Genomic DNA, 21,187 nt, shown 5'->3' with positions numbered 1-21,187 from the left:
CTCATTAAGGCAGGACTCACCTGTTTTATGATGTTGAGACAGACTCCTTATTCTCATACAGTTTTTACTGAATTACACGTCAGTGTTTGACAGAAGAGAGAATCATGTCTTTTGTAGATATCCTTTCACAGCTAACAAGAATAGGGCATTAAGTGTCCGTGGAGAACTTCTATTTTAGAGGAACAGTGTGAAGAAAGACTCGAAGGCTCCACAAAATCCTCACCAATCTCAGCTTCTCTGTATATAGACATAAAGCAAAAGAGATCAATCACGAAGACTGCATTTATTTAATCAACAATACAGCATAAAAAAGTAATATTGTGAAATATCATTACAATTTTAATGAACTATTTTCTATTTGAATATAAGGTTGTTTTTTTCCCTGTGATGCAAAGCTAAATTTGTAGCCGTTTTAATCCCGGCCTTCAGTGTCACGGTATCCATACCAAGAGCCATTCTCATCAATGACAATGTTGTTTAGTGGAAATTAACCATAATACATTTTTTCAGGATTCTCCAATGAGTGGAAAGTTAAAATAACATATGAAATATAAATCCTTTGTAACTTAACTATCTTTACTATCATTTCTAATCAATTGAATGCATTCTTGAATAAAAGTTAATTTATTTTTTATTGACTCCAAAACTTCTGAATATATATTTATAAATAAAAATATGTTTAAAGGTAAAGAAATCCACGAAAAATCGGTGTGAAACCTAAAGGAAAGGTCATGCATGTGTTAAAATGAGGAGATGATTATGCGCCTCCTCTTCCCGGCTGTGGGCTGGAGAACATGGTTGGGATTGTTTTGATGGGACGGTGGCGGAGCCATCTTGTTTTATAGCCTTCCTAAGCCCGTTTACCGAGTCAGATGAAACAGCCATGGAATATGATACTATATCCCGACCATAGCCAACTGAAGTAAACACATTCGAGTATCGAAACTCATTTCTTATCGACGGAATATACGCAGCGAGCAGAATCAGTCGCTCGATCATTTATTTATCAACGTCGGGACTGGTGCTTTAAGTGCATTTTCTCTAGCACATTTTCTCTGGTGTAAGATACTATGAATGGAGGATAAATGTTGCCGAAGGCTGACAGCGGTGGTTTTGTGCTTCTCCTCTTCATTCTGACAACAACAGATCCGCCACGGACAGGTAACGTTAAAGGTGTTGCTTTATTCAATGCATTTGCTGAAATGGTGTTTGCTGCAGTCTGGGCTGGTAACGTTGAAGACTCGCAGCGCTTTAACATTCGCCAGTCTCGCGCAGGCCGTCAGGGCCTTTAACTAACTACTATGTTATAATTTATTCTTATGAGTTATATTTTTCAGCTACACGCCTTTTTATGACATAACTCTTTTAACAGTATTCCTTAAAACAGCATAGTATCTGTTACTAGCTTTACGCGTATTTATCACACACCATGTGGCAAGCTGTTTTGACATGTATTCTTTAAAACTGCATAGCATCTGTTTGTTACTAGTGTTTTACTACCCTATCCAGTAGTCACTAACGCACTGTGATCGTTTTAGTTCCACTTATTGACTGTTTATTAGAGTAATTATTAAATTTACACACTATTGTAATAAAAAGGCTAGTATTTGTCACGAGTGCCTGCTTTATTCATTAATTATTTACATATTCTCTTGCATATTCACTATCCCAACACTTACATGTAACTATTCCATAGTTACTGAAACAAAATACTGCCATTTGCTAACTATTTACTTCTGACTAGTAGCCTATGTTTATTGTTGGTACCGATTCTTGTTTTACTAGTGCTCTTTACTAGTCTATTCCAGTGGTGTGCTAAAGACGGTTTCTGGGAGAAAAAAATCCCATTCATTTTCTGCATAGGGGAGTTGGTTTTTTTATCAATAACACTTTATTATACAATAGCCAACACATCTAAGTGATGGCTTGTCTGGTCGGATGTTGCTCTGTTAGATGAAAGGTTTATTAATCCTATTGATATAAGGTGGTGCATGGAAACCCAGTGGATCAAATAAATAGGACAGTATTTAGGTTAATGGCCTGTTATGCTTTTCTGCATTTCATTTCCATGGGGAAGCCTTGGTTACATGTTCAGTCTGCTCTTGTTTCGTGGCAGGTTATGGTGGTCTTTGTACTGAATCGCACAGAAACCCACATCTGGTGTTTGATCGCAGTCTGCACTCTTCTTAAAGTCCCCGTGAAATCAAAATTGAACCTATTTACTTTGTTAGCGCATATTACTAGTCTTGTGGTGAACAATTAATCCGTGCAAGTAAAAATATATTTAAAAAATGTTTTACCTTGGTAATCTTTAATCAAAATCTGAAAAGTTACTTCCGGTCTGGAACGGTTTCTTTTTCTGATGACGTAGGTTTCACAACTTGGGTGGGGAAACGCTTAACCACTCCCCTCAAACCGTTAGTTTGCTATGAGCGAGAGATGGAGAGGAGGAGCGCTAGAGTAAAACCCTGCCCTCTGTTCGATATTCCGTTTCACTTGGAAATACGTCACAGCACTGGAGAAAAATCGTTTGCAACTTCCGGTTCACGGGGACTTTAAAATCCAAAATATTACACTTGATCGCCATGATGTTAACGTTAAAGGAGTCAGAAGTTAACACTTGGAATACTGTTTATTGCAAAACAAACTCAAATTGGTGTTTTTCGGGTTTTCAGTTGCTTCACGTTCAAAATACTCAAAGTAGGACAGGCTCTGAACCATGTGTATTACCTCGTACAAATACATATATTTGATACTGAAAACGTATCTATTTGTCAACTAAATTGATTATTCGTAATATTTAGGTGGTCAGTGGAACTTAATGACTTGGTAGTTTTTTTTAGCTGTCGAACTGCTGTTCAACTGTTTCCAAAGTTTTACTGTCTGCACAGCAGATAATGTGCTGAAAATCTGGCCCTGGTAATCCATAGTAAAGAGCACAATGGTCTTCTGAAGTCAGCCATCTCAATGTCAGTGTGTTTGTTTAGGGATAACTTTAGACTCAAGGGTTGGACAGGTGATTGATTGAACGTCTAAATGTCTGGACGTCCCAAGAAGCTCTTTGTAAAAACTGTATAATTAGTTTGTTGTTTCTGAAGAGATCATTTTAGTAGACTAGGGATCTGGTTAATTGGGTGTTTGCTAACGTCAGATAACAGAAATTATCGTATTAAATTACCTCAAATTAGACAGTTGTCTTCTAAGTATGTATATATAATTTTTTTTGATTACATGTCAAAATAATTAAATAATTAAATATTGAAATATATATATATATATATAGGTATATACTGTGTGTGTGTTTATTGTTTTAGATATATGTATATATGTCAAATAATTTGTTATTTATTATATGAATAATTATTACTACTATTATAAATATACATTGTTATATGTGTATTATACATCATACACATGTTAGTTAATTTTGTATAAATGTGCATTCATTATTATACATACCGGTATGTAAACGAATATATATTTATTTAATTTGTTTTACAAAAATAAAATACTTTTTTTTATTTTTCTTGTCCAAAAATAGCTTTGCTGCTTCTTTTTTAAAAGGAAATTATAGGTAAATGCTCACAGCAATAAATTCATGAGATTTCTGGTCACTTACATTGACTTTTGTTTGCAAATGCAGATGTTTTTGTACTATCTATTAGGGGTTCAACGGATTACAAAAATCACGTTTTGTTTTTTGTTTTTTTTTGTTTTTTTTTGGGGGGGGGGGTCAATTTGTTTTCCATTTATTACTTAAAGCACACTTTAAGTAGGGCTACATCAATACACCACTGCAAAAACTACTAGCCTCAAAAGTTCAAACATTATTAAAGGCAAGTGATCAGTCAGTAAAAAATAAGAACAAATACACGAATTACAAGCATATATGCAATATAGCCTAACAATGTTACAAATAAACTGTAACTGTAAACTGTAACGGTCTAACTGTAGTATTCAGGTACAGAAATGTTTATAATTTGCACGTGTTTTGTCTTGCTGGTTTACACAAATTTTAAACCATTCCAGCAATAGAAGAGGCAAAAGAGAATTGAATTTGGTATGCACACACTGTTAATCTGTAGTCAAATTTTCTCGTTAAAGGGATAGTTCACTTTGAAATAAATTTCTGGTAAGTTTTAGCTTACCTTTAGTGCATCCAAGATGTAGGGGTCTTTGTTTCCGCAGTATTTTCAATTTAGCTATTTTTGGGTCAAACTGTTCTTGTCTGTTAGTCATATAATGGAGGTCTATGGTCACCACCTCAAAGAGCATGCACAGAGAAGTCCAAATTAAACATGCTTTAATGACTCATAAATGTAAGTACACAGTGATGGCCTAAGACACGAAACGAGCGGTTTGTGTGAGAAAACGAACAGTATTTATATAGTTTTTACCTGCTGTAACCACAGCCACGTCCAAGTGATCTGAGGGTGCGGGCGCTTTGTGGATGTGGTAACAAGAGGTAAAAATGATATAAATACTGTTCGTTTTCTCACACAAACCGCTCATTTTGTGTCTTAGGCCATCAGCGTGTACTTAAATTTACGAGTCATTAAATCATGTTTAATTTGGACTTCTCTGTGCATGGTTTTTGAGGTGGTGACCATATACCTGCATTATATCACTGATAAACACGAACAGTTTGACCTAAAAATATCAAAATAGAAACTACTGCGGAAACAAAGACCCCTACATCTTGGATGCCCTAGAGGTAAGCTAAAACTTACCAAAAATTTATTTCAAAATGAACTATCCCTTTAACGAGAAAACTTAACTACAGATTAACAGTGTGTGAATACCAAATTCAATTCTCTTTTGCCTCTTCTATTGCTGGAATGGTTTAAAATCTGTGTAAACCAGCAAGACAAAACACGTGCAAATCATAAACATTCAAACTATGGCGGTTAAATTTGAAATGAATCCGCGAATCAGATGTGTGCCGAGGTGCTGAAACATGGGGGCTGGTCCATACGGATCAACAACGATCCGCTTAACCTCTACTATCTATTGGTATTTATACCCTGATAACCGAGAGACAGACTGTCTCTCGTGACTTTAAGAGATTAGGAGATGTTATATTGCTGAAATCAGCCCCTTTAAATGAGTAAATCTGCCTCTCCCCCCTGCAGGTCCACGGGTCGCTCGGGCCAGACAGCTGCCAGGTAAGCTGCAATCTGTCTCCAGGGTTTTCTACTGTTTTTCTTTGATATCTGGCTTAGCCTGATACGGACACTATCTTTAATGGCCTCGTCATCTGAATTTGGCTTTGCAAACAGCACTCAAGAGACTTTTAGTGTTGTATAATAAAGCATGTTCATTTGTAATCACTCGTAATGGAGGCCCGGCTGCAGGAGTTTGTTTGAGTGTATTGTCTTCTGTTTTTCAGAGCAGCGCTGCGGTCCTGACCAGTTTGCCTGCCAGAGTGGAAAACTGCAGTGCATCCCCCTGTCCTGGCAGTGCGATGGTTGGACGATCTGTGAGGACAAAAGCGATGAGATAGATTGCCCTAGTAAGTGGTACACACTAACACACAATTACGCATAATCACATTCTGGTGCACGGTCATGCTCATTTACACAATAGGAACGGGTTCGCTTCCGACTTATTCTGTCACTTTGCCAGCTCTTGGCAAGCCGGATTTTTTGTTTGTTTTGCCTGCGGGAGGTGTGCTGTCATTTCTGTGTCTTAATCCCGGAGTGAGACGCGGTGCTCAGAGTCTGATTCCTGGACGGGATAACAGGAATTACAGAGTGGATTTACTGAGCATGTGATCTGTGTCTCGCAGCTCCTTCAAGCACTGCTGCTTAGAATCACACAGGGCACGTGAATACAAGAGAACATTCATCTCATCCAAAATTAGTTTTTTTTCACATAATAAATGTGTGTACTGTGTATAGTTATTTTGTATATATAAATAAATACACACACATGCATGTATATATTTACGAAATATTTTCATGTATATACTGTATGTGTGTGTATATAAAATATATTTTATGTAGAAACACATTTTTCTTAAATTTATATATATGTATATATATATATATATATATATTTATATATATGTATATATATATATATATTAGGGCTGTCAAACGATTAATCGCATCCAAAATAAAAGTTTGTGTTTACGTAATATATGTGGGTGCACTGTGTATTATTATTTATATATATAAATATATATATATATATATATATATATATGTAAATACACACACATGCTTGTATTTATTTAAGAAATATTTTCATGTATATACTGTATATAGATTTATATATAATTTATATTATATATAAATATAAGTATTTACTATATAAATAATATTTTTTTCTTAAATATACATGCGTGTGTGTATTTTTATATATATATATATATATATATATATATATATATATGTATGTATGTATGTATGTATATATGTATACTGGCAATTGCCATTTATGTGAAATTACTGAACTTAAATATACAAGTTTGATAAAAATGATCATTTTAGAAGAAAATTTCAAATGGCATTTAGAGGCTTTTGCATCTGAACTCTTCATATATATATATATATATACACAAAATAATTATACACAGTGGTGTATATATTTGTGGTGTTGTAAATCTTAGACTGGGATATTTTGGGGTATTTTGAGGTGGTGACATGATTGTTTATTGATTTAATCTTGTCGGATTGATTAGTGTTCTTCATATCTCTTCCTTGATTTATTATGTGCTTTAAAGTCTCGTAAACTTCTCAGTGACACTTTTCAGAACAGAGATAAGATAACTCAATCCTCCTTGGCCAGGCACCATTTCACATCTCTGCTGATCAGTAGGGCTGAGTGATATGTTGGGTAATATTTGTGCATGGGGATTTTGCTGGTAATATAAAATTAAACATTGCAATTATTTTATTGCTTTTATTTGGTCATTAAGCCATGTCATGCGTTGAGACGTTTCATCGGAGTCTTTGACGTAAACTTCAGCTTTACCTCATTTTGAGTCATATCTGTGAAACAGTTTAAACTAATAGAATATGTATACATATATATTAACAAACATTAAAGGAGTAGTTCACTTCTAAAAAAAACTTTTGCTTATAATTTACTCACCCCCATGTCATCCAAGATATCCATGTCATTCTTTCTTCAGTTGAAAAGAAATTAAGGAATTAAGGTTTTTGATGAAAATATTCCAGGATTTTCTCCATATAATGGACTTCATTGGGAACCAAACGGTTCAAGGTCCAAAAGACAGTTTCAGTGCAAACTGTTCAAAGGGCTTTAAACGATTCCAGACGATGAATCGCTCGCTCATTAAAAAAAACAAAAAACAAATCTTAAGTTTTATAAGCTCAAATGCTCGCCTTGCTCTGTTCTGTTTGACTCTCCTGTTCGAACTCGTTCATCAAAATGAACAAATTGTTTTCCGAGTCAATTTGTTCATTTCGTTCGTTGAATGAACCAAATGACACAAAAAAAGATTTGTTCATTTTGATGAACGAGTTCGAACAGGAGAGTCACACAGAACAGAGCAAGGCAAGCATTTGAGCTTATTAAACTTAAACTTTTTTTTTTTTTTAATGAGCGATCGTTTCGCTTGATAAAACCTTTATTCATCGTCTGGAATCGTTTAAAGCCCTTTGAACAGATTGCAGTTTGCACTGAAACTGTCTTTTGGACCTTGAACCGTTTGGTTCCTTTAAAGTCCATTATATGGAGAAAAGTCCTGGAATGTTTTCATCAAAAACCTTAATTTCTTTTCGACTGAGGAAAGAATGACATGGATATCTTGGATGACATGGGGGTGAGTAAATTATCAGCAAAAGTTTTTTTTAAAGTGCACTACTCCTTTAACAATTTACAGATAATTATTAATAATTTCTTATTATATTTAACTATTAAAACACATATCATTGTATATAAACAACACATTTATATTATTATACCATATATTCATCCCATTTTTATTTAAAACAAGGTTGTTGTTTTTTTACTGTATATTTATTTTTGTTATAGAACAACTTTTTAACAGGAACTGTATGGTGAACTCTTGTCTAACCCCTGGCTCGTACTCTTACATTGTAATCATTAGTGGACAGAAAGCACCACAGGTTTACAGACTCCTCTTTTGCTTGTAATTACTCAACCCTTTTCTGACATTGCTGGAAGCAAGCCGATATTCGGAGGAGTTGTTGGCTCAAGGCCTGACTGATCTACAACCTTGCTCTAATTCCTGTTCGGTTGTCGGATTTGTTCTGCTTCTTTTGACTTTGAACGCGAGCAGGAAGTAGTTTAATTGGCATTCTATATGTATTAATGTCTCTGGGATTCTTAGAAACTGTTTTTAGTTTAGCAGACCTGCTGCCTGTTTCCCTTCCGTTTACTGTGTGTGGATTAGGGTTTTAACGTCATGATTTCCTTGAAAGCACTTGTTTGACTTATACACAGATTTTACATTGGACATTAAAGGGATAGTTCACTTTGAAATGAATTTTTGATATGTTTTAGCTTACCTCAAGGGCATCCAAGATGTTGGTGTCTTTGTTTCCACAGTATTTTCAATTTTGATATTTTTAGGTCAAAAAAAATTTCTTGTCTGTCAGTCATATAATGGAGGTCTATGGGGATCTCCTAAAAGAGCGAGCACAGAGAAGTCCAAATTGTGTTGTATCAAGTCCAAGTGCTGTATCATGAATAAGTAACGGCTAAAGGGGTTGGTCCGCTTCGCGTCGTGCCTAACAACTTCAGCCGTTAGTTATTCACAAAACAGCACAGCCTCTCAAACTTATTGCTTACATAAACTACCAAAACTTAATTATAATATAATTATACAATTAGTTTACATTTTTATAACATATTTTTTTTATTTATTACATTTTCTTATTTATATAATATGAACTTCATAGGTTTAAACAACATGACATGGACGATGGTTTCTTTTTTTCTCATTTTATAAATCAAACTAAACATTTGATTTACCCAAGAGTCTCTAATTGATCATTCATAGTTTTGTTCATAATATTTGAGAATGAGGGCAATGATAATGCCATCTAGACTTAATGCCGTTTAGTTATCTTTCTGTTAAGAAACACTTCAAGAAACAAGATCCCGAGCTCACTTACTCTAACAGCTCAATCATAGAAAACAACTTATGAGTCTGGGAAACAGGAGGAAGAATTCATCCTGCAACTCTCCACAAATTCACTTCAGCTTATATCTCTGCTCCTCCCCTTGGACCAAAACATCCAAATATACACAAAAATACATAATAGACCTCAATAATAAATAAACCTACACCCTCACAACTGGATTGATTGATCCATTGAAAAGATCCGGTGACCTACCCTGTAGCATCTTGTTGAAAGTTATTGTTCCAGATGTAAATGTATAAACGATCATTTTCACAGATGATTTATGCTTCAGCCTGCATGGTCATATATGAATTCATCATAAAGCATTCTGATGATATTCCTTGTCACACTCTTACAGCAATAAAGGAGGAACGGTATCGTAACAGCAACGGTTTCGAGCCGGTGGAGGACGTCATGGGTGTCGCTCAGCCAGTGCGCTTCAACAGTAAGATCCTTCCTGATCCCTCGTCAATTCACTTTTGAAACGCTCTTTATACTGGGAATGCATTACTAAGTCAGACACATAACACACCACAACATTAAAATCGAGACTGAAGTGTAATGATGCATAAAATTTAGTTTTGATCAGGAATAAATTAGATTTTAAAGGGATTCTATGCAGGTTTTTTAGCTTAACTGAACAGCTTCAGGGTTATTAAAATGGTTATATGACTTCTTTCGGGTTGAATGGTGGCCGTCTCACCCCGTCTTCTGTTGTGACATGAGAGACTCTCTATATTTGTTACGATGAAATAGCAAAACCTATTGCACAAAAAACGTGTCCCTGCTTGATATAAAACCACTAATAAACAATCGGTTTTGATGAGGAAAATAAACTATACTATTACGGATTAGAACACAGAATCTCTGGCACGCTTGGCAAAAGTTGTGCCACTGGACCATTAAAGTTCATGGGGATCTATGTATATAATCGTGTGAAAATTCTCACCACTAACAACATAGATCTCATTAAACGACAAATCAAACAAAATATACTGGTGTATATAGTATGTAACACGAGTGGTATTTACAACAGTAACGTTAAATTCAAGTACTCCACAGCAACTCTAGGGGTCGCTGTTTGACAAAAATGGAATTCCTGCATGCTGTCCCTTTAAAGAGCATATTGCAGGTAAAAAAAAATTTGAAATTTATAGATAACCTTGTATGAAAATACCATATGAAAAGTTAATGCAGGATTTAAAATGTTTTAAAACAACATAAGGGCACTAATTTAGAAGATAAAGTGAGCGTTTCTTGGACTGCTAGTAAAAACGGCTTTTTTTTTCAACATCGCGTCATTTGACGTCATATCAGGGAGCCGCAGCCTCGGCTCAGTGCAGATTAGGCTGGTGTTCAGTGAGAGCGCTCGTCAGTCAGTGTGCTTTCGTTAGTTTTTGGATTTTAATTTATCATCGTCATGGTAAATTATTGTGTTTGTGGAGATTGCAAAAACTCCAGCCTGTCAGGACTTCAAGATCGAGTCCACAAGTTTCCATTACAATAAAAGTTACGGTAGCCTATCTTTCGTTCCTGGTGCGGTTTGAGCAGGTGAAGAGACGGGATTTCTTTTCTGCATTGGCTCGGAAAACGCGGTCGTGTGTAGCGTTCACTTCAGATCAAATGACTATAGCATCCCGGCGATATGATGGAGTTCAACATCATGGTATGCCGAAGCAAGAATATTGATCGTCGTATACTACCAATGGCATCAAATAGTGGTATATAACTTAGTCATGTCATGCCCTAAATAGAACTTATAATTGAAAAACAAAATTGGTTGTTTAAATACTCAAATCTTTAATGTTCTGTTTATGTTATAACCTAGGTGAAAAATATGTATTAAAAATTTACCTGAGTATAGCCTATGCTTTTAGTATAGAAATATACTCAAGCAAAGTTTTTATACATTTAATAGTATATAAATCTACCCTAAACATACTAATGTCTGCTGGCCTGTTATAGGATCATAATAATCTGTAGAATATTGTGAGCACAGTGTATATCGTTAGCGAACGTGTATAGCCTAAGCACGTCTCTCACCTAAAAGGCACCTGTCCTGTTCTCCACTGGTTCTCACATCACAGCTCAATTTTTCTCTGACCATTCTGTCTGACATTATCCTGGCCTGTCCCTGATCTCTTTAGCATAGCAGGCTCACAACTTTATGGCTTGATCCGTCATACGAGTATTTCCTCAGCGTCCGAAATATCATGCGATTCATTGTTTTCCTGTTGTGTGAATCGACGGCTCTCCCGCTCATTGCGTCACGCCCGCCACGCCCATTTTCAGACGCGGAAGTAAAATTCTCTCACAAAAACGACTGCAGAAGCTTCTGTAGCGTGTTTATACGTATATTTTAAAGAAAATCTAGTTCCTACATTGTTTTTCTATGCATTGACTCGTTGGGTCCTCTAACCTGCAATATGCCCTTTAAAATAAATTCAAACAGAAAATGTTAATATTTAACAATTTTACTTCTTTTTGATCAAATAAATGCACATTTCTCTGAAAGTCTTAGCAACCCCTACATTTTGTAACAGTATTGTGGGTACATTCACCTATTTAATTATGCAAATGCTAAGGAGTCTATGACTGGATTATTATTGCAGTGATTATTATGTTTCTATATGTGTATGCACAGTTCTAACCCTAATTGATGGAGTGTGTAGTTTTTTTAATTCTTAAACAATCATGTATGAGACACAACATGGCCATATTCCTGGATGACAATGTCAAGATTCATCAGGCTCAGATTGTGAAAGAATGGTTGTGAGGATCATGAAGAATCATTTTCACACATGAATCGTGTCCTCTGTATCCAGAGTTTAAATTCATTGAGAGTCTTTGGGATGTGCTGGAGGAGGCTTTACAGAGTGCTGGACTCTTGCATTGTCAATACAGGATCTTGAAATGTATGCACTTCTTTATGGAAATAACATCACAACATTTATTTCCATCAATTTTAAGTGCATTTACCTATTTAAATCCAAAAGCTGGATTGGCCTGGAAGTATATAAATAATAAAACACAACAATAGGCTTATGGGGAAAAAAATCCCTTTCAGAATCTATCAAGTCATATCCCTGAGAGGAGGAATTCAATGAGATGTTCATATTATGATGATCTTAATGTCTAAACGCAGAAAAGTGTCCGACTGGCTGGCACCATTACGAAAAAACAGCTAGCTGTTATAAAGTCTACCTGAGGAGTGAGAACTACTGGCAGGCGGTGGAAACGTGTCAGAAAGTCAACGGCTCCCTCGCAACGTTCGGCACCAATGAAGAGCTGCAGTTCATCCTCAAGATCGAGGTGGACTTCGACGAGAAGGTGTGCGAGCGAAAGGACCAGTGCAAGTGAGTGTGAAGAAGCTGTTTTCTGAGGAAGAGGTGAGGGGTTTAACAGTTTTGAGTTCTCAACGCTGTGGATCTGTTTTGTCGTCGCAGGTTCTGGGTGGGATATCAGTATGTGATTACTAACCAGAATCATTCACTGGAGGGCCGTTGGGAAGTGGCATATAAAGGTTGGTTTTTATTTCACTTTTATCGAAGAATAATTCAAAACCCGTTCCAAACCTGTCTTTTCTTCTGTGGAGCACAAAACGTGTATTTTTTGATGAATATCTTGGCCATGAACAGTGAATGAGAACCGGAGCTGTTCTCATTCACTGTTCGCTGTACAAAAAACACCAGAATTACTAGTGCTATCTTCTGAAGTTTTATGATATCAGACTGAAATTTGTGTGAAAACGGTCACTGTTGATTGTGTGACTGAATAGAAATTCAGTTTGATTTCTGAATGAATCATTCAGACTGATTTTGTGAACTGAATCAATTGATTTATTAAAAAGATTTGACTCAAATGATCGTGATTTCAGTGAATAATGACTTAATTTCTGATTATTTTAGTATTTTGTTTTATATTATAATTATATAATTTATTATAGTATTTATTGATCACTTGAATTGGCTTTTATTTTTATTTTAGCAGTTTATTTTTTCATTTTATGTTCTTTTTTCATTTGTATTAGTTTTATTTTTTTTATTTATATTTTGCTTTATGTTAGTTTCACTCATTTCTTATTTTACTGCAGTAAGTAGCAAGGCAACATTTCTAATGTCTGATAAAGTGTTGTCACTTTAAGTTTTTCATCAAATATGTATTTTTTTTATCAATATTATTACATTATTCGATTTTTTATGGTTTTCGGTCTAATTTAAGTTAACAATAACAACACTGGTTTTGAATGACGTCACGTGAGGGTGAGATTTTTGTTTTTTTCCTGTTGAGTCTCATCTTCACCAATGCTACAATTTTCTGTCATAATCATTTGTCATTTCATTAACAAACAAGTATTTATTACTTCAATGAGCTCATTGTTTATTCCTTAAATTATTACTTTGTTTAAATGCATTTTTTGCATAAATGATTGAATCAATAAATTTTTAGCTAACTGGGAATTGTAATGTGGACTGCTTTGAAACGATATGTATTGTGAAAAGCGCTATACAAAATAAACTTGAATTGAATGTGTGTGTGTTCCTCACAGGGTCCATGCAGGTGTTTCTGCCTCCGGAGAGTCTGGATAACTTCGGCGAGGCGAACCCTACGCAGGATAACATGTTTTGCGGCCAGCTGCAGCGCTTCCAGATCAAGAGCATGAACGAGCAGGGCTTGCACAGCTGGAAAGCGGAAAACTGCTACAAAAAATTCCCCTTCCTCTGCAAGAGAAGTACGTCCAGCGCCGTATAGACAGATTAGCTCTGTTTGATGCCATTAAAGGAGTAGTTCACTTTAAAAAAAAGTTTTGCTGATAATTTACTCACCCCCATTTCATCCAAGATGTCCATGTCTTTCTTTCTTCAGTCGAAAAGAAATGAAGGTTTTTGATGAAAACATTACAGGATTTTTCTCCATATAATGGATTTCACTGGGAACCAAACAGTCCAAAAGACCGTTTCAATGCAAACTGTTCAAAGGGCTTTAAACGACACCAGACGTTGAATAAGGGTCTTATCAAGTGAAACGATAGCTCTTTTAATAAAAAAATAACAAAGTTTAAATTTTATTAGCTCAAATGCTCGCCTTGCTCTGTACTGTGATGCACATTCGTGACTCTCCTGTTCGAACTCGTTCATCAAAATGAACGAATCTTTCTCTGAGTCAATACGTTCGTTTCGTTCGTTGAATGAGCCAAACGACTCGGAAAAAGATTCATTCATTTTGATGAACGAGTTCGAACAGGAGAGTCACGAACGCGCATCAAAGAACAGAGCAAGGCGAGCATTCATGCTTATAAAACTTTGTTATATATATTTTTAAATGAGCGATCGTTTCGCTTGATAAGACCCTTATTCAACGTCTGGAATCGTTTAAAGCCCTTTGAACAGTTTGCACTGAAAGTGTCTTTTTGACCTTGAACCGTTTGGTTCCCAGTGAAGTGCCTTACATGGAGAAAAATGCTAGAATGTTTTCATCAAAAACCTTAATTTCTTTTTGACTGAAGAAAGAAAGACATGGATATCTTGGATGACATGGGGGTGAGTAAATTATCAGCAAAAGTTTTTTTTAAAAGTGAACTACTCCTTTAACTTCAATCAAGGCATTCTGGTGTCTTTTCCCCCATGCTAGTACTAATACATAATACACCGGTTTCTTTAACAGGACAAACTTGTGTGGATATCAAAGACAATGTGGTGAATGAGGGGTTTTACTTCACGCCTAAAGGGGACGACCCGTGTCTGAGCTGCCAGTGTCACGACGGCGAGCCGGAGATGTGTGTGGCCGCCCTGTGTGAGCGCCCGCAGGGCTGCCAGCATTTCCGCAAGGACCCGAAAGAGTGTTGCAAGTTCACCTGCTTGGATCCCGGTACTTTCACAGTCTCATCCAATCACATAGCGAACTGTATGTCAGATGGATGTGCTTTAATTTGAAAGATTATTGGGCAGAAATATATTAAAATGAAGATATATCTGTAAATGTGAGTTCTCAGCCATTTTTTGTGACGTGAAGTTCCCTAGTCTGACCACTAGATAGAGCTACTCTTCCTTCTTATTGTACATCTATAAACGCATGGTGTGTTTGGAAATACCATTATTTCATTAGACATTTTTATAAAAACTTTAGGAGATAATGTGTTAATTTGTGCAATGGCACTTGCTGACTTAAACGGGCAACATAATACTGCCTTGTAATAGCAATGTAGTATACATAAAATTATGGTTGGGTGAGGAGGCCAATATAATTGTTGCATTGTACTATAAATAACAGTGTAATATTAGTTTTATGTATAATGTATAGTGCATTATTCATTGACAATTTCACTGATCAAATATCAGCAGATTTATATCGCTGAAAATGAATTCTAGGCAGTATATACGGTACTGTTCAGTATGCAGTATACTAGTAGTCTGTTTGACACACATCCCTCAGATATAGTCTCAAGTTGTGTCCGTGTAGAAGTGGATCTCAGTTGTGTTGTTTGTGTGTTTGTAGACGGCAGCAGTCTGTTTGACTCTATGGCCAGTGGCATGCGGCTCATTGTGAGCTGCATCTCGTCCTTCCTCATCCTCTCTCTGTTGCTCTTCATGGTGCACAGACTGAGGCAGCGGCGGCGAGAACGCATCGAAACCCTCATTGGAGGAAACCGTAAGGCCCTGTTTGATCAGCTGATTGTATGCACGTCTTAAAAGAGCTGTTTTTCTGAATCATTGTTGTTTTTCACAGTGCATCATTTTAATCTGGGTCGGAGAGTCCCGGGCTTTGACTACGGGCCGGATGTGTTCGGAACGGGCCTGACGCCTTTGCACCTCTCCGATGATGGTGAAGGTGGAGCGTTCCACTTCCAGGAGCCCCCGCCCCCTTATGCTGCCTACAAATACCCAGATATCCACCATCCCGATGACCCTCCTCCTCCATATGAGGCCTCCATCAACCCAGACAGCATCCTCTACATGGACCTCGGTACTATATTTCATTCTTTATATAGTATTATTCATTTATCATTAGTTTTATTAGGGCTGCGACTAACGATTATTTTGATAATCAAGTAATCGGATGAGTATTTTTTCGATTAATCGGATAAAAATTCATGATACCTGCCTCATGAAGCGCATGCAAGATAGAAAGCTTCATTATTGGCTTGTTTCAACCAATCACCTGTAAACAATCCCTGTGACGTAATTAGACCAACTAATCGATAAAGACATTCATCGACAACGATTTTCATAATCGATTATAATCTATTTTATCGATTATTTGTTGCAGCCCTAAATTTAATGAGCTCTCATCCAAAACCTAGTGAGTTTCTTAGCTAGACAACTTTTTATAGGTGTCATATGCATTATTAGTGATGCACCGATGTGAAAATTTGTGGCCGATACCGATAACCGATATTAACATTGCTGTTATGGCCGATACCGATATTTACCGATGTCGATATCCCTGTATAGAAAACACATAGCGAGGATTAGGGCTGCACGATATTGGTAAAAAATGACATTGTGATATTTTATTTTTCTGCGATATATATTGTGATATAAAAACAATTTCACCAGATTACTTGAATTGCTCTATTTGGAAAGAATGAATCATTCTAGAATGACTGGGGTAGTTTTGTCATGGAGTATATCCACAGAAACTAATATTAATAGAATGTTAACAAAATTTGTTAACATTCTATTAATCTATTAACCTTACACTTTACAATAAGGTTCCATTTATTAAAGTGTACATTTAATGTACACTTTAATAAATGGAACCTTATTGTAAAGTGTTTCCGATTTATGTCTCTTGAGCTCAGTGTTGGACAGATCAGTTGTTTTAACCATTCATTAAAGTGAATCGGTTCAAAGGAGTCATTAGTTCGCGAATCAGACGTGTCATTAACGGAACCACGGCACACGTTGTGATTATCCAGGCAGTTTAGAACATCGCACGAGATTTGTCTCGACCTATTTTTACAGTCTATGTCTCGACAGTCGACACAGAAAACATTTCATCAACAGATAGATTTTTTTTTGGTTTATTGAAAGTGTGGTTTCACAATTCACAACCAGTAGTTCAGAAGAAAAAAACTTTTACCATCGTGTATTCTCAAAGATATTCAGTCAACTCAATTCATAAACATGCGGGAGGGAGAGAGAGAGAGAGAGCGAGAGCAAGACATTTTGAAGACGGCGCGCGTGACTGGTGCTTTCACTCTCTCTTGTTCCCTCAGTTAAACAAGCGCGCAAATCACTTACCGGTCAAATATGGCTTTGGCGGGACAAAAATACGCATAAGGCTGGCAGAAAACAGCTCACCAGTTCCAGTCTTCGTGCGCTTGATGTTTAAACGCACTTGCGCTTTTATTACGCGTGGAAAAACAAACATCCCCGCCCCCACACTCACACCTACACGCACGTCAAATACACAGGGAATGATCATCGGCCTGTTCACATCGGCCCTATTTTGACATCGGAACGATACCGATGTGTAAAAAATTGACCAAATCGGCCGATGTTATATCGGCGGCTGATATATCGTGCATCACTATGCATTATTATTATTATACATTCTAAGATACCTCATTTTGTCCAAATTCTAAGGCAGCATTGCACGCATGAACCGCACTAACAGAGCAATCGCACCAGGATTTGCTTTAATTCAACCAAGTGTGAACACACTCTTAGATAGCGACCCCAGACAGTAATGCAGATCCCTAGGACGAGCTTTCGTTCACTCCCTGTTCTCTCCGCAGGGCGGACCGTGGTTCCGCTCGCGACTGGGCACATGAGCGGCGCAGCCAACTCTCTCCAGAGGGATTTCCCCGAGCCGGCGCTCCCCGCCCCCCCGCCGCCCCTGGAGGAGCGCGAGGACTCCATTGACAGTAGCACCTTACTGGTCTCTCCAGACACCCCCAGCGAATCAGAGGCCAGCATCACGCAGAGCTCCAGCGCAGACTGCAGCAGCGGCCCCTCGCTGAGCACCATGGTGTAGGTCGTAGGGTACGTGTCCAGACTGATCGCTCTACTAAATCAAGGAGGCTGTTGGACTGTTCAGAGCAGAGACTTCAGACGTGAAAGAAAAGACGCTTGTTTCGGGTTTTTATTCTGCGTTTTTTCAGCTCGAGTCACATGTAAATACTTCCATCGGCCATCGAGTGGCTTGATGTTGGGGAGGGCCGATAGAGCAGCTCTATCTGAGGTTTACACTGGCATGTGTCGATCAACACACTTTGAGTGAACGAACCGGTTGATGAAAAGACATTTTAGGCCTTAGTGGTGTAATTCAGTCGACCTGACGTTCTCTCACTGGAATCATGTCCTGCACACTGACTCTTTCCTGGCACAAAGAAGCTATTTGTTTTTTGATTCATTACTGCTCTGTCCAAACTGACCCTAAAGAAAGCGTTCTTGTGTGGTCAGCCGTCGGCTTTCCTAGCACCCGTGCTTGTCTACGGGAAGGATCCGTTTGGATGCGAGCAATTCCGTGTTCTTATCTGGATTTCTGTGATGTCTTGTTTCTGTTTGTCAGATCAGTAGCACAAACTCAAAATGAAGAAAAAAAAAAGGTTGAATTTTTTAGATCTCACAAAAATCTCACAAAAACTTGTCAGAAATTACCAGTTTTTAACCAAAACCGAAAAGAAAATTTGAAAATATATTTTGCATAGAAGCTTATCGAACCATTTATATTTCAGTGGCCCACAATTTTTAAAGAAATCTTATTTCCATTACTGTAATGTAATGTAAAAATCTTGCGTATATATTAAAAATATATATAGTGCAGTTGTAAGTATTGGTCATGGTGGTATTTGTGGTAACTTTTTTATTATTGTAGGAAAATTCGATTTTTTTTTTTTTTTTTTTGCATTACAGTAATGAAGAATTTTTAATATTATTTTCATTGTGGTAATGAGTATTTGCGGGAATTTTGTTTTTAACCACTTTAGATCCGAAAAGTTTGGCGCTAATTTACATTTTGAATTTAGAATGTAACGGTTAAAAAAAAAAAGCTGAACATTTACCCAAGTAATAAATATTCTCATTTATTTTTGGCTCTCGAGCTGATCTCGAAGTGTGCTGAAACAAATCATGGTTTTGAAATTATTACTTATTGAGTTCCTGAGTTTGGATTTACACGTTTAGACTTGCTTATGATAAATTTGAGTTTTGTTTTCATGGTCTGTTTGTGTGTGTGTGTGTGTGTGTGTGTATGGCTGTATTTTTCATTTTCAGCATCTGTAAGCTAAGTGCTCTCCTCTCAATGTTTCGATGTAAACCGTTTGTTACTTGACACAAAGTAAATGTGAGCGTGTATTTGCACACATGAGCGCATAAATGTACATGTATGTAACAGCAAAACTTTTTTTTTCTTTTTTTTTTCAATCATTTAACAATTAACAGACTACTTAATTGTCATTTGGACATATCCAGTGAATGGAATATGTATTTAATGAAGTGCATAAGTTGTGAACATGGAAGGATAGATTTAGATTTTGTCTGCATTGTTGCTGACTGAAATGAACACTGCTTTCACAAAGTTGCGATTCTGATTCCTGGATTTTGTCAATGGGAGCAAAGCTTTTTCTTCATACTGGAAATGCAACAAAAAGCCCAAACTAAATGACAATCAGGCATTTTATGCAAAGATGTTTTTGCACTTCAAAAACACACGGCCCTGCTGTGTTGAGCTGAATGAAATACAAAGACAAATTAATGTGGCACACAGATCCCTTTTTCTTCAAGATCCATCACCAGCACCAAATTAACTGAGTATGTGACATCATGAAGACGTTTCTATCATCCTCCAGTTAAATCTTCTTTTACTGTATAGTTTGTTTGTTTTGCATTTCATTTCAGGGTTTCATCAGCACAGACAATCCTGTGAACATTAGTTTTTATTTTGTGTGTGCTTGTTAAATGTATGTATAAGCGTGTGGATTGGTCGTGTGTATTGTAAAAGTTGGCATGAATGTTTTACAGACCTACGGTTGCATGTTTTACTCTTTTGCGCATGCAGCGAGGACGTCTCTTCTGCTGTTGTACTCTTCGTTTCTGCTATGCTTACAGACGCTCGTCTGCAAACTGAGGTTCGAGACACTTCTGATTACTTTTTCCACATACCATTTGCAAACTTTTTTTAAATAAAAAAAGTAGAGAATTTCTTTTAGATAGACTTTGTGGTGCAACAAGGAAAAAAGCATCATGAAATATTTTATGTAGAATGCAACAGTTGGGAGATTTGTCGATTCTTGAATTTTTTTTTTTTTATGTCATGTACTGCTTCTCTTTTTTTTTTTTTTTGTCAGAGGACTTTTTTTTCTCTGAAGTAGATGTACATCTAATCAAATGCCAAATAAATTGTACCATGAAGGACAGCTGTGTTTGGTTTCCATTTGTTAAATGACGACAAATTTATTTTCTGCATAATTGGGAGTTTAATTAGTTCACCCAAAAATGAAATTTCTGTCAGTATTTACTCACCCTCATGTTGTTCCAAACCTTGTTCTGCAGAACACAAAGGAAGATATTTGGAAGAATGTTTTAATCAAACAGATCTCATTCCCCATTGACTACCATAGTATGTATTTTTTCCTACTATTGTAGTCAATGGGGAATGAGATCTGTTTGATTAAAACATTATTCCAAATATCTTCCTTTGTGTTCAGCAGAACAAATAAACACATAGAGGTTTGAAACAACTTGAGGGTGAGTAAATACTGACAGAATTTTCATTTTTGGGTGAACTAACCCTTTAAGGGGCTTTATGTATGAATTTTCAAGTATTAAAGGTAGGTTAGGTAGCCTGGACGCCAGCCGAACCCCGCCCACAACATTTTTTGGTCGGGAAGTTCGGTCTGGACTCGATCCATTGAGGAGTAATAGAGCTTAACAGTACCGCCCACAGCTGGTGCCTGGTGCCGGAAGTAAAAATTCAATACAATTTCTCCATTGACAGTTGGGATATAAGCCATTAAAACGTAACCATACATGGTTGACTTAAAACCAGCTACGGCTGTACTAAGCGATTGTATATGCTCATATAAATGGCAAAAGTTCATGGGGCCTTAACCTTGTTTTAAG

The 21,187-nt window shown here is 36.7% G+C and overlaps 1 protein-coding gene across 1 annotated transcript; it reads left to right on the top strand.

The window, feature by feature from the left end:
- The first annotated feature begins 774 nt into the window (after positions 1 to 774).
- On the top strand, positions 775 to 20,481 carry dgcr2 (DiGeorge syndrome critical region gene 2). Its single transcript, XM_039664347.2, has 11 exons — positions 775 to 1,161; positions 5,133 to 5,165; positions 5,390 to 5,512; positions 9,478 to 9,564; positions 12,265 to 12,475; positions 12,566 to 12,642; positions 13,669 to 13,851; positions 14,784 to 14,987; positions 15,615 to 15,767; positions 15,846 to 16,082; positions 17,860 to 20,481. Exons 1-11 carry the CDS (start codon positions 1,086 to 1,088, stop codon positions 18,096 to 18,098), a joined length of 1,623 nt encoding a protein of 540 aa, XP_039520281.2. The 5' UTR covers positions 775 to 1,085; the 3' UTR covers positions 18,099 to 20,481.
- The last annotated feature ends 706 nt before the right edge of the window (positions 20,482 to 21,187 follow it).

This window comes from Pimephales promelas, chromosome 23 (assembly GCF_988280905.1).
Source record: "Pimephales promelas chromosome 23, fPimPro1.hap1.1, whole genome shotgun sequence".
NCBI classification, from domain to species: domain Eukaryota; kingdom Metazoa; phylum Chordata; class Actinopteri; order Cypriniformes; family Leuciscidae; genus Pimephales; species Pimephales promelas.
The sequence above is the reverse complement of the archived record's forward strand: the minus strand, read 5'-3'. Positions and strand labels throughout refer to the sequence as shown.